The sequence below is a fragment of the Leptonotus elevatus genome, chromosome 9 (assembly GCF_054856555.1).
Source record: "Leptonotus elevatus isolate MCC_2025b chromosome 9, RoL_Lele_1.0, whole genome shotgun sequence".
NCBI classification, from domain to species: Eukaryota; Metazoa; Chordata; class Actinopteri; order Syngnathiformes; family Syngnathidae; genus Leptonotus; species Leptonotus elevatus.
In genome coordinates, this window is record NC_141247.1 from 23,085,718 (window position 1) to 23,098,288 (window position 12,571).

A 12,571-nucleotide genomic window follows, 5' to 3' on the forward strand; every position below is an offset into this window, starting at 1 on the left:
CAGACACGAGGCCTGGCCTTTGTTCGAGACGACCGCTCGTCTTATTTCCACACTAAAGCGCATGACATATTGTATCAGACAGCAGGGACTTTTTCAGGAAGGAATAGTTCCAACCTAAATTTGTTTTATAAGCCCTGGTAGGTTTGATGTATTGGTGAAGAAGTTGTGGGAATCAGTTTTTCAGAGTCTCTGCTGATGATGTCTGGGCGCGGTTCTTAAACAGTTGATGGTTTACAGTCAGTGGTGAGGATTAGACCAAACTGGAATATGAGAAGGCTTTGTGATATTTCTTCTTGGATCCGTTTTAAGATGACGACATCGGCTTGATTCTCGCGCTAAGGGACCCGGGACTTGTTTTAATCTATGTTGCTTCTAAATGGAGCAGAAAGAGAACTTGGTCGCGCTTCAAAGGAACTTGCAATTTGAATGTAAGAATTCTTCTTTCTGGTGGTTTTGCGTTTTGTTAATTTGTTTAAAGGGAACAATAAAATTGACTTTTTAATAGCTGATATGTAAATAGTTGAGTCTCCGCAGTGCCTGCCCACCCATCAAGTGTGAAATTACACAACCAAGTAAATGTTTGGTGAGCTGTCTCTTCCATGAGATGTTTTGAATTTTTGAATAATTTTTGCCCTGCGATTGGCTGGCAACCAGTTCAGGGTGTACCCCGCCTACTGCCCGAAGCCAGCTGGGATAGGCTCCAGCAACCCCGCGACCCTTGTGAGGACAAGCGGTACAGAAAATGGATGGCTGGATGGATGGAATAATTTGTCATAATACTCGAGAGTACGCAATCAACCACCATCATGTGGAAGCAGAGTGCTGAGCAGAGCTGCAGTGTTGTTTGATGCACAAGAATATTAACCTCGCCAGGCAGATTGATAATTGTGATTCACTCAAGGGAGTTCTTCACATCATCAATCTGGTGTACTTCACTAGGCAGACCCGTTCGGGAAAGGCGGGGCTTGCTGTACAATACTTTGAGCTGATTGGACGATGCAGCATCTTTGCACAGTTTGTTTTCTCTCGTCTTCCGTCTCATCTTGGGGGGTGGGGCGAGGGAGGGGGGGGGGGGGGTGTGTGGCAAGTACATCTTTACCAGATAAAAATGCACGAAACTGAGTAATTCTGCGAGAACATAATTAATTGCATCATCCATCCGTCTGTTAGGTTTGTTTGCCCCCCCCCCCCCCCCTCATCGGCGCTTGTTGGTTTCGCCCTGCCTAAACAACGGCTGATTGGTCCGATCGAAAAAAATATTGGCAGCAAACGTATCAGCAATTGTCCTCAACGGACACGATCATCGAAATTGTGACGGAAAGGGAGTCTGACAGGTTTGGAAGTTGGGAGTGATGAAATAAGACAGCAGGATGTGCAGGATTCCCAGAAGCAGGTGGAGCAGAAGATTTAAGAGCGTTACAGTCCCAGCTTCCTGCTTGATGATGAAGTGTTATGTTTGGAGTTCAATCTGCATTTGAAAGATGAGGTTCCGCCAATGCAAATCGCTGTTTGCAAAGTCAGCCCTTCGATGTCAAGAGGCCAAGTGCCATGAGAACTTCCTTTAAGTCTTGACTTTGACTTGTCAACAGCTTCTTACAAGAACTTTAATCATCCTGAAATCATCCCTGCTTTATCAGAGAACTTTGTTCCCATCAAGATTTCCTTTCAAAGCGTTTTACGTGGAATTGGAATTTCCAAACTTGTCACGTGGGAGATACGCGCCGTTAAAAGTGAAGCGTGTATTGGAATCGCAAACCTCGATTCGTTATGAGAAGCCATCGGGTTTTAATGTGTGGATGTTCTCAAATAAAACAGCTCCTGCTTAGCTGACGGGGGAACCAGATTGGATTTTTATCCACGTTTCGGAGAGGGCCCCGTTCAAACTGGGAATCGTATGAAAGCCTTTTGTAGCTTTGAGTAGGAAAATGACTCCAAGTGACATTTTTTTTTTGCCTCCAGCTGCAGCCAATATTCCCAAAATGTTCCTCTCGCGTGGCAGCGGTAAGACGGAACATTAATTTTGGTATATTCCGTGTTCTGTCGTTTTAAGCTTGGCGGAATGTCGAATGTCAGCATTGGAAACTCCCAACACTTTGGCAACCGAAAGGAACTTTGATTTATTGAGGTAGAAGAGGTCAAAACTCACTATATTACATTATTATTCCATTATTATCCAATTTATTTTCAGCCTTCCTGGCATAACTACCAGTCAAAGCAAGAAAAATCGCAATCTTTATAGATTCGTCGTGGTTTCTTTCTAGTAATGTAAGCAAAAAAAGATGCGTCTCGAATGATCAGGAATGACAAAATGATCTGAATGAAATGCTTACTAGATGTAACAGTTTTTGGGGTAAAATATAAAGTCCAGAGTCCAGTCCATTGTTCAGAGAAGAATGTGACGTTAGCAGACGACATAAGTATGCAAATTAGGCTTTCGTATTGATTTGACATTTCACGCTGGCATACTTCTATTTCCACAAAAATGTGAGACGGCTGGCGTGAATCTTACAGTTCATATTTTCATTCACCGTAATAGGGCACATGCCCTGCTAGCCCTGCTAACCATGAGTAATTGACACCCGCTGAAATTGTTTGTAATTGCTTATATTAACAGTTGAAACCATAAATGTCTCATAAACTCTTAATTCCAGATTTGATTTAGGAAAAAAATGACTTGTACTGCACTAATAATAAACTTTAAAAGATATTCGCGTCTCAGTTGCAGACTTCGTTGACACCAATTCAATTAAGCCAAGATTGGAGCCCTCTTTGTGTGTTTCAAAAAGAGCACAAAAAAACTAGATCAGATGATCTTTCTCAGCAAATATGATAGGTTGTACACAGAATTTTTTGATTTTTTTTTTTTTTTTTTAAATAGTGAACTCAAATCAATTTTATTGTGGGAATGCTGCACATGTAATTGTGATTTTCATTCTCCTCATTTGACATTACTTACAGTATTCACACAATTTAACATTAAATATCAACTTGTCCCCATTCATTTTCAATGGGACTGAAATTAAAAAAAAAATGTAAGTCCCACTTTCCACGCCCACTTCCATACATACAACTTATCATCATTACCGCCTGTCTGATACTGCTTAGTGGCACAGTTAGTAAAGTGCAATGTCCAGTAACTAGGAGGTCGCGGGGTCAAATCCCACCTTTAACTGTACATCGAAAATCCATTATGCTAAGTGATATACATGTACACCAACTGACTATCAGATCAGGAAATAGATGATAACTTCACTGAAATGATTAAATGCATGTTAGCTTTTAGCATCAGATGACACTTTTCAAAATAAATACTTTATTAGCCGTGATTTCAAACAAGTCAAGTTTGCTCAGTGGTTAGAGCAATTGCCTCCTACCACGTACCTGGGTTCAAACACCGCTTGGACAACATTTTAGTACTTTAGTCATTTATATTTCAATTGACTTAATAAGCACATGCATTCAAATCTTAGCATTCAGCGTTTCAGCAGTCCCTTGCAGAAATTGCACTTTGTATAGTTGCACTTTATCAAGTGCTGTGCACAAATAGAAATCAAACATAAAACATAAGACAATTGAACCTAACATCATTACAAAACAAAAATAGCAACTTAAAAAAGGGCTCAAGCATTGCGCTGTGTTGAACACCAAGGAACAAAAAAACGACTTTCCTCTTATGATTCTTATGAGTGCTCAATGTCTAAATGATCACCTTTTTGGAAAATACATAATAACACATGATGGAGAGTGTAAGGGGACCACTTGGCCCGTGAATCATTCATACAAGCGCATCAATAATACAAGTCTGGAGGCGGCATGCAATTTGAAACAGGGCTTGCGTGAAACATAATCATTTAGTGTGTAAACGAATGGCTTTTACCTGCCCTATGCTGTGCTGCTCGACAAGCGACAATGTAACTCCTACCTCTTGACCTTACTTTCTCTCTCAATCAACAAATGCTCCCCCTTAAAGCACTTTGAAATACCCCCCCCCCCCCCCCCCCCATCCACGGGCCACGGCGTGGGTAATGCAAACCGCCCAAAAAAAAAAAAGGCGTAATTATTTCCCAAAAGCGCGCTTCTAACCTAATTAGGATATTCCTCACAAGTGGGCCTTGCATTATTTACACATCAAGGCAAGGGGACACACGCATGGGGTGCTAAATAAATATTCATCGTTTGTTGACTTAGCCCCGTTCCTTCGGCGCGAGTCAAATTGTGAGTCGTCGTCGTCATTGCGGCACGTTTGCGCGACTTGTGAGCCAAGAGGCCTCTCGTTCTTCTGCAATTATCGCCACACGAACCCGTGGACGGCAGCCTTGGCCGGACACGGGCGGGATACATGGTGGGCTTGGTCACCGGTGAATCGCAGTGCACTTAGACAAACACGCTCACGTTAGCACCAGAGTCTTGATGTGTTGGTAGTTTGACTTTAGCCCCAGGTGCTAGCTTAGCTAGCTCCCATGGTTCTAGTTTACCTGCTAGGGTACGAGCTAGCTAGCATCAATGGCTTAAGTCAAACTGTGGCAGGGTTTTTACTGTCTGGACCTGGATTTGCCACCTCTGCAGATGTGCTACTAAGGAGTGCACCTTGCTGCCTAAATGGAGGAAAATGTTACTTCAGATACCGTTTTTACTGCGTAATCTTTCCTGCTCTTTCCCAAAAGGCACACTGTTCGTAATGGTTCTCTCTATTGTTGTTGCACGCGCGCGTCGTAGAATGCAGAACGAATTCCTGGCAAAATGTACAACCACGTCCTTGAAACTCATTGTGTGCTCGCCGCATGCAGCAGGAAACTGTTCATAAAAACAAAACCCATTGTTGACATTTGACGACCTCTCTATTCCCCCCATTTCCCATTTTGTATTCCCACTCCCGCATGTATGTCTTTTTTTGTGGGGAGGTGGGGAGTTGTGAAAGAATCCCCCATAATTATCGTTATCCTCCATATTCATTGAGGCAATTAAACTGGGAACGCCAAGCAAAAATGTCGGTTATGGTTCGAAAGCGTGTTGACTGACTTTGAAATGTGTGTCGGGGTTAGTGGACGAGGCGGCGGCGGGGGGGGGTTCGCAGTTTGAGTTGTGGAAATGTAATACGGCCACAAACAGACAGGGACCATATGAAAACGCAAACGTCTCACTCGTGCCGTCTCCGAGGTTTATTTTTATTATTATTATTTTTTTAGATGTTTGCTAAGCTTGAGTAACAACTCGTCCTTGCAAAACTATCGGCTGTGCTCAGGGTCAAATGGTATGCAAATGAATAAACAACACAGTAGAATAAGCCTTTTATTAATCCCGAAATGGGCAGGATTGTAGTAGCAGCAACACACAAGAATATTGTCATCATAAAATAAAAAAAAAACAAAAAACATAAATATCTATTAACATCATGTGTTTCTATTAGTGAATGTTGTAAACTGTTCGTATCAAATACGATGTATAAAGAAGTGAATGTAAATAGCAGCAATCGTCAGCGTCACTCTATGATGCAAAAACGATACTATCAGCAGTGGATTGACATCTATCATGTGCGTGACCGTCAATCACGATTACAATACATGCTTTATATAAACGTGAATGTAAACAGAAGGTATGACGAACCCGCCCTTTAGCTTAGCGCGGCTAACTGTTACAACAGAACATGTATGAATTCAAGACGACAGGGAGTCCCTTGAGTTACGTCGTTTGGACTTTACGACGCCCGCGCCTCGTCCGTAGCAACCTTCTTTTCCGGTAATTTCCCACAGTTATCGCGCCATTTTAAAGTTGAATTTAAAGTTGTGCAGTTGTTGCCTCGAGTAACGCACGTCCATCGAGCAGGTCAGCTCGCCATCAGGCGCGTCACATTTCTGTGTTTAAGTTTCCAATGTGCCGTCCGGCAGCAATGATTGTCCGTGCGGAAACACAAAATATTGGTTCTAGCGTCTTCTGAATGGCACAAATGTTGTTGTTTTTTTATTATTGTACAAAGTATTTTGATGTAAATGTCAACTACATCGCCAGCGTAGGAATGGAACTCGTTCGTAATTCGAGGTATACCGAAAGCGAAAAAAACAGCTGTTGGCCATTGTTCAGGCAAAGAATTCTGGAGGTTAAAGTAAATTATTTTAAACTAAAATGGAAAACTTTTCCATAGGCTAAGTAAGCACATTGGTGTGCACTTTCAAAAGTGAATATGAGGCTTGGTAATTGCGCTTCGGACAACATGTGGCGTCGATAAAGCAGATGTGAATGTGAACGGAATTTTACGTAGCAAAAAAAGTATCCCATCAGCAGTGCATTTATTACTAAACGTGTTGTATGTAAATAAACAGCATTCCATGCGATGCGTACTAATTGTATACATGGAGATGTAAAAAAAACAAACAAGAGTAGTCGGCAGTGTTGTATGTAGCAAAAACAAATGTAAACAGCGGCAGTAAATTGTACGTGATGAAAGCGTGCAAAGGTGCATTTCATTATATTTGCTGGAGAATGCAATGGCGGGTTTACCAAGCGCAGTCTTGCATGAAATGAGGCGTATGTTACTCTGAATTGCATCATTTCCATAAACAATGAGCAAAGCGGCCATTAAATGCCAATTAGCGCAATAAGTCTCCGCACATGGCCGCGAGTTTATCCAGCCGGGGGGGTCTGCGGTCGCCCGGGATGTGTGTTTATTTTGCTTTCTTAAGCGAAGCAGTTCTTTACTTTGGTAATGGCGTAATGCATGTTTTCTATACAGCCCTGCGGGGGTGCGTGAGGTCGAGCTGGAACCCGCATTGTGGTTCCCTAAGCACCGCTTTGAGACAAGTCGGCTGGGGTATCGTATCAGGAATGGCGCGCGCTCTAATATCGCTTGCGCAGACCGAGCGCGTCGCTCTTCATGTGGCATCAGCGGTGGATTTTCCCGTAACTGGAGGAAACATCGCAACGTTCGCAAATGATCCGCAGCTATACGGCTTTTATTTTCGCTAACCACAAAAAAAAAACTGTGTGCAATGCGTTGACTCATATCTCCTCCGGGTCCATTTTGGCTTGGCTCTAACTGAAACCTTGGTGGTCCTTTTCCCGCCCACAGGTGGAGATCACGCTGCAGGACGTCAACGACAACCCGCCTGTTTTCCCCAACGACATCCTGGACGTAAGCATCGAGGAGAACGTGGGGGACGGCTTCAGGATAATGCAGCTAACAGCCACGGATGCGGACGAGGTAACGGCTCCCCAAGTTTCTGTTGGGCCGCGCAGTGTTTTTGCACCTGTTGCACTGCGCCCCGACGAGCCACCGCGGGAGACATTTGGATTCGGAATGGCCTCTGAATTTTTGTTTCGCACCGTAGAAACAGCAATATACAAGATGCTAACACGGTTTGGAAGCTTTGTGAGTTACGGTGATGTTCTGCTGCGGTATGAGACCATCGTGGATGGGAAGAAATCATGGAAAATAGACTTTTTAATTGCTTGTAAAGGACAAGTTAGATCTCCTTCAGGAGATCTAACTTGTCCTTTACCCCAGCAAATATAAATAAAGCTCTCATTATCTACTGATTTCTTCCCATCCACGATGGATCTCATACCGCAGCTGGAAGGGAGTCTCCAGTCTCCAATAAAACCCTCGAAAGTTGTTAGATTTGTCACTAGTCATCAAGAAGGGTCTGAATACTGACTAAATATAGCAACAGTCGCTAAGTTTGCTTTTAAAGTAGCACTAAAGAACTTTTCAACCTTAATAAAATATTTTCATAACTCTTCTGATGAAACATCAACTTACAACTAGTTGAATAGTACCTTTGGTACCATGGCCTGAGGGTGTCGGCATTATTTTTATTGGCACTAAACAACTTTGAGGAGGATGGTAGGAAGGAACACTGTCACACAAAAAGCTACAAATGTGCTGACTTTTTTATGGCATATGTCACTTCCTTTACCCATTCGTTACAAAGACGGAAGTCAATTTGAATGTTATGAGCTCAAAAATGACGCAATGAGCTTGTCCTCATGAGAAACGGGGTCTTTGCTTCAGGCATAACGTTACCGGCTTTGTCCATATGGCGGCGCCAAAAACAACGTAAACTGAAAGTTCCTTAGTGTTGCTTTAAGGCTTGCTTTGCACAAAGTTTATCGAGATGAGATGCTGTGCGAGTGATTCAAATTTGAAACTGAACTAACCAACAAAGTTTTCTATAATTTTCCAAAAAGCTTTTATTTATACATTATTTACAAAAGGTGTTCATATAGGCTATCAGTAAAAGGGACATAATATGTCAAATTCACTTATTTTTAGAGCTGTCAAAATTAATCGATTAATCGACAAGTATTCAATTACCAAATTATTCGATAACTATATTAATAATTGAGTAATCATTTGGAGCCATTTTTATAATTTAAAATTGTCCAAATCCTCTGATTTAGCACATCAGCAGTAATTGTAATTGATTTCTGTAGTCCTTCTTGAAAGAAGAAATTTGCAAACATCTGTTTTTACTTTAGAAAACAATGACTAAACCAGTAACATAGTAAGTACATCAATGCCCCCCCCCCCCGTTTTTTTTTTTTTAATGACTATACGAATGCGAAGTACAAAATAAACACCAATCAATAGTTAATAAACAGTGATCAGGGGGAAAAAATGCTTTTGTAAAACACTTCAATGAAAAATTTAAATGAATCTGATTAGTAGATTAATCGATTGAATAATCGGTAGATTAATTGATTCTAAAAATATTCGATAGTGATAGGCACTACTTATTTAAATTTCTTAAATGCAAATTGTTGTTTTTTTAGAGTGTCAGGAGGGAAATTACACGACAAAGTAAATCTTTTGTTAGCTTCCCATTTCCGAAAATGTGCCTGAAAGCGAATCGTTCAGATTTTTGCTGGACTGTGATGTCATAAAATGGTTAATGCGCATAATACAGAGTTTCTTTAGGTCTCTGTTTGAGGGATTAAACATTTCTGCTCTGACTGAAGCTTAAGTGTAACAAATGAAACCCGTAAAAGTTGCTCGGTTTGCAAATAGTCGCGTTTTGGAAGAATGCGTACGTGAGTGTGGGTGTTTTGATGAGAATCTGTCACAGAGAGCGGAGAACTGTATTCAATTATGAAGAAAACGGTGCATTACATTAAACAACCATGGCTCTTTGATAAGGAAAGTCGGTCGTGCAAGTCTCACACCAGAAATCTAACAATGTTTTGATTAAACATTTACATTTGTAGTTTTAACGTGACAAAATGTTGAATTTAGCTCTCTCAAACTTTGGCTTGTAAAATCTACTGTAGGCTACTTGTGAAATAACGTTGCGCTTTTGTTAGCTCGTTAGCTAAACTACCAACATGAGAATTATGTCACTTGAACCTGGTGGTGCAAATCCAGCCTTATCGTATCGACATGAGTGGCTTCTTCACACCACCGCAACCCTCTCGTGCCACTCAAGCGACAAAGAGGGATTACCGGCCGTGACAGACGCTAGCTCGGCACGGTTAAAATTAGCCCCTGACTTTTTTTGCACCTGACCGAGGCAGATTAGCAACTCTCGTTTGCTCGAGCATACCAACACGTTGACCCACTCACGCATAATCCCCCAAGACACAGCGTCGACATGTGGACTTGGAAATTGTTCCCATGTCTCGCAGGTTTTTTTAACGTTATCTGAGATGTCCCACAGGAGTGTCCTGCCCTGCCGCTAATCCCCTCGGCATTACATCACTGGCTTTGAAAAAACACTATACTAATAAACTGCTGCTTACTTTTTTCTTCCTCAACATTTAAATGACATTTTAAAAACATGCCATACTAAAAAAAGAAAAGATAATAAAAAATATATATATAATTTTTTTTTTAACTCATTACAGGAAAACTTAGTAAAGTCATATTAATATGAGACCAAAATAATGTCATAAAAACACTACATTAATAAAATGTTGGCATTTTTTTTAACATTTAAAAGTACAATTTTCTTTCAACAGTTAAAGGAAATTTTTTAAAACTGTTATAACATTTTTTTATTTGATCTCATTACAAAGAAACATTTCAGTAAGAGACCAAAATGTCATATAAATACTACATTGATAAATTGGGAGTCTTTACTTTTACATTTAAAAGTAAAAATTAACATATTTTTTTTTTTATCAGATAATTTGCCTTTTGAGACTGAGACCAAAATAATTAATTAGTCTTTGTTAACAAAAATAATTTCCCAGTGCCTGAGGTGATCGTAGCTAAATGAAGTCCTCTAATTCTAATAGTACTCCTTTTGACAATTGTTTAAAACTAATTTACAGGGCCTTTTCAAATCAGATAAATTAAATAATTTGATTCTGGAACCAAAATAATTAGCCTTTGTCAGCAAATGCAGTCCAAACCTCAAAATTATCTTTGCATCTTTAAAAACTAAAAGTTTGTCTTTATATTTCTCAAGATGCGCCTCCCCAGAATACCTTTCAATTAAACTATATATTTTTTTCGAATTTATTGGCTAACTCGCCATTAATGACAATATTTGTGCATTAAAGTCAATCACTTTACTAGCCCTGCTGAAACAATGTCATTTTGACAGCTAATTGAAAACCATTCATGGTGTTTGTGATTTTTTTTCTGGACCAAAAATAATTCCTCAACCTTACTTATATATATATATATATATAAATAAAAAAATAAATCTAATGTCGTTGTTGTTAGCTGAAGATGATTAAAACCAAAATGTTTTTCTTCATTGTTCTCAAGCTGCCGTGGCTCCCCAGAAGGGAATTCCTCACAAGTCAACTTTCAGTGTGAACGCATTGGTTTTGGATGACATCATTGGTCTCCCCCTTCCACGAGCGACACGTTTCCCGTCGTTCGGCTGCTTAGTCACAATATGAACATTAAATCCAGGGGCAAAAGCCGGGCCATCGAGATTACAAAGAGCGAGAATGGTCTCGAGTTGAAATGACGAGGCCACACAACTTTGAATGTGCAGCTGTTGGCCTCGCCCCCGCGTCGTGTGAGGAAAGTCATAAAGACGCACTTATATAGGCTTTTCTTTTTTTTTCTTTTAAATATATATCAACTGTAAATCTCATAGCCTGAGGCCGGTTTGAGAGTTGGTTTGGAATGCTGGATTTTAGGGACATCATTTGGCCTTTCATCTCAGCAGGCATGTGGAATTGAAATTATGCTCACTTTTTCCTTACGCAGATTTAAGTCGGAGCTGTGGCCCACAAACTATTTTTGTCATTAGTGAAAAAAAAAAATCCATTTACTAAGAGATGTATTGAAGAAAAAAACTGGAGATGTTTCTTAAAAAAAAAAAGAAGGTTGCTAAGAAGTAAAAGTTTTGCTCCAGCCAAGTCGGTTGCCCACATCCTCGCACAGGAAACCCAAGTTGCACTGACACCGGCGGGAACAGATCGAAAGATTCCCCTTGGAGGCCAAGCTGTTGACCAGCTGACAGGCTGAACGCAGACATCATATCCCAGAGTCGTAAAATTCTGTCTGGCTGGGCCCGTTTTCACCCCCGAAAGGTTGAATTTAAATCAGTGTTGAAGCCCTTGGAGCATCACAGGTTCAAGCTCTTTTGAAAACCTTTGTCACCTCATTTGACTGACGCTTTTTTTATTAGATTTCTTAACTCCCGTGGAAACGTTCACATGTGCATTTTTAATGAGGACAAATTGCAACAGCAGGTGCTCCAGGAGGGCTTTCTGCAACTGAGCGTTGAAACGAACATCACCTACTGGGAGCTTATGAAGCCGCCTTTGAGCTGACGAGAAAGCATTGAAAAGACCAACAGCTGCTTTGTCCATTTATACTTTTCAAGGCTTTCCTTGACTCGCTGCCCAAGGAAGTGTGCCACAAGTATTATGCAAATGCCAGGTCAGTGCAGATGTGCAGTCAAGGGGCTTTGGTTATGCTCAAACCAACACTCGGAAATGTATGATTTCCGACGAAGGAAAAAAGTCACAATTCCTACGCAAATTGATGTTTTGTACCCCAACTTCACAGAATCGAGCAAATACAGACGTTCCGTTCCGTTCCGTCTTCAATTCCGCTTATCCGGGGTCGGGTCGCGGGGGCAGCAGCTTTAGCAGGGAAGCCCAGACTTCCCTCTCCCTAGCCACTTCAGCCAGCCCCTCCGACGGGATCCCAAGGCGTTCCCAGGCCAGCCGTGAGACGTAGTCTCTCCAGCGTGTCCTGGGTCGTCCCCGGGGCCTCCTGCCGGTAGGACATGCCCGGAACACCTCCCCAGGGAGGCGCCCAGGAGGCATCCGAACCAGATGCCCCAGCCACCTCAACTGGTTCCTCTCAACGTGGAGGAGTAGCGGCTCGACGCTGAGTCCCTCCCGAATGACCGAGCTTCTCACCCTATCTCTAAGGGAGAGCCCGGCTACCCTGCGGAGGAAACTCATTTCGGCCGCTTGTATCCCGGGATCTCGTTCTTTCGGTCACGACCCACAGCTCGTGACCATAGGTGAGGACAGGAACGTAGATCGACCGGTAAATCGAGAGCTTTGCCTTTCGGCTCAGTTCCTTCTTCACCACAACTACACAAATACAGACGCAATCACTTAAAAAACTTAAAAACACTGTGTTATATTCCATTGCTTTCCA

At 41.6% G+C, this 12,571-nt stretch overlaps 1 protein-coding gene across 2 annotated transcripts in view; it reads left to right on the forward strand.

Annotated features, from left to right (window-relative positions):
• Window positions 1-12,571, forward strand: part of fat4 (FAT atypical cadherin 4) — a 107,739-nt gene that overhangs the window by 48,667 nt on the left and 46,501 nt on the right. For both annotated transcript variants that reach the window (XM_086085014.1, XM_086085015.1), the window contains exon 2: window positions 7,064-7,195. In XM_086085014.1, the coding sequence (XP_085941140.1) occupies window positions 7,064-7,195 (132 nt within the window). The remainder of the gene's footprint in view (window positions 1-7,063; window positions 7,196-12,571) is intronic.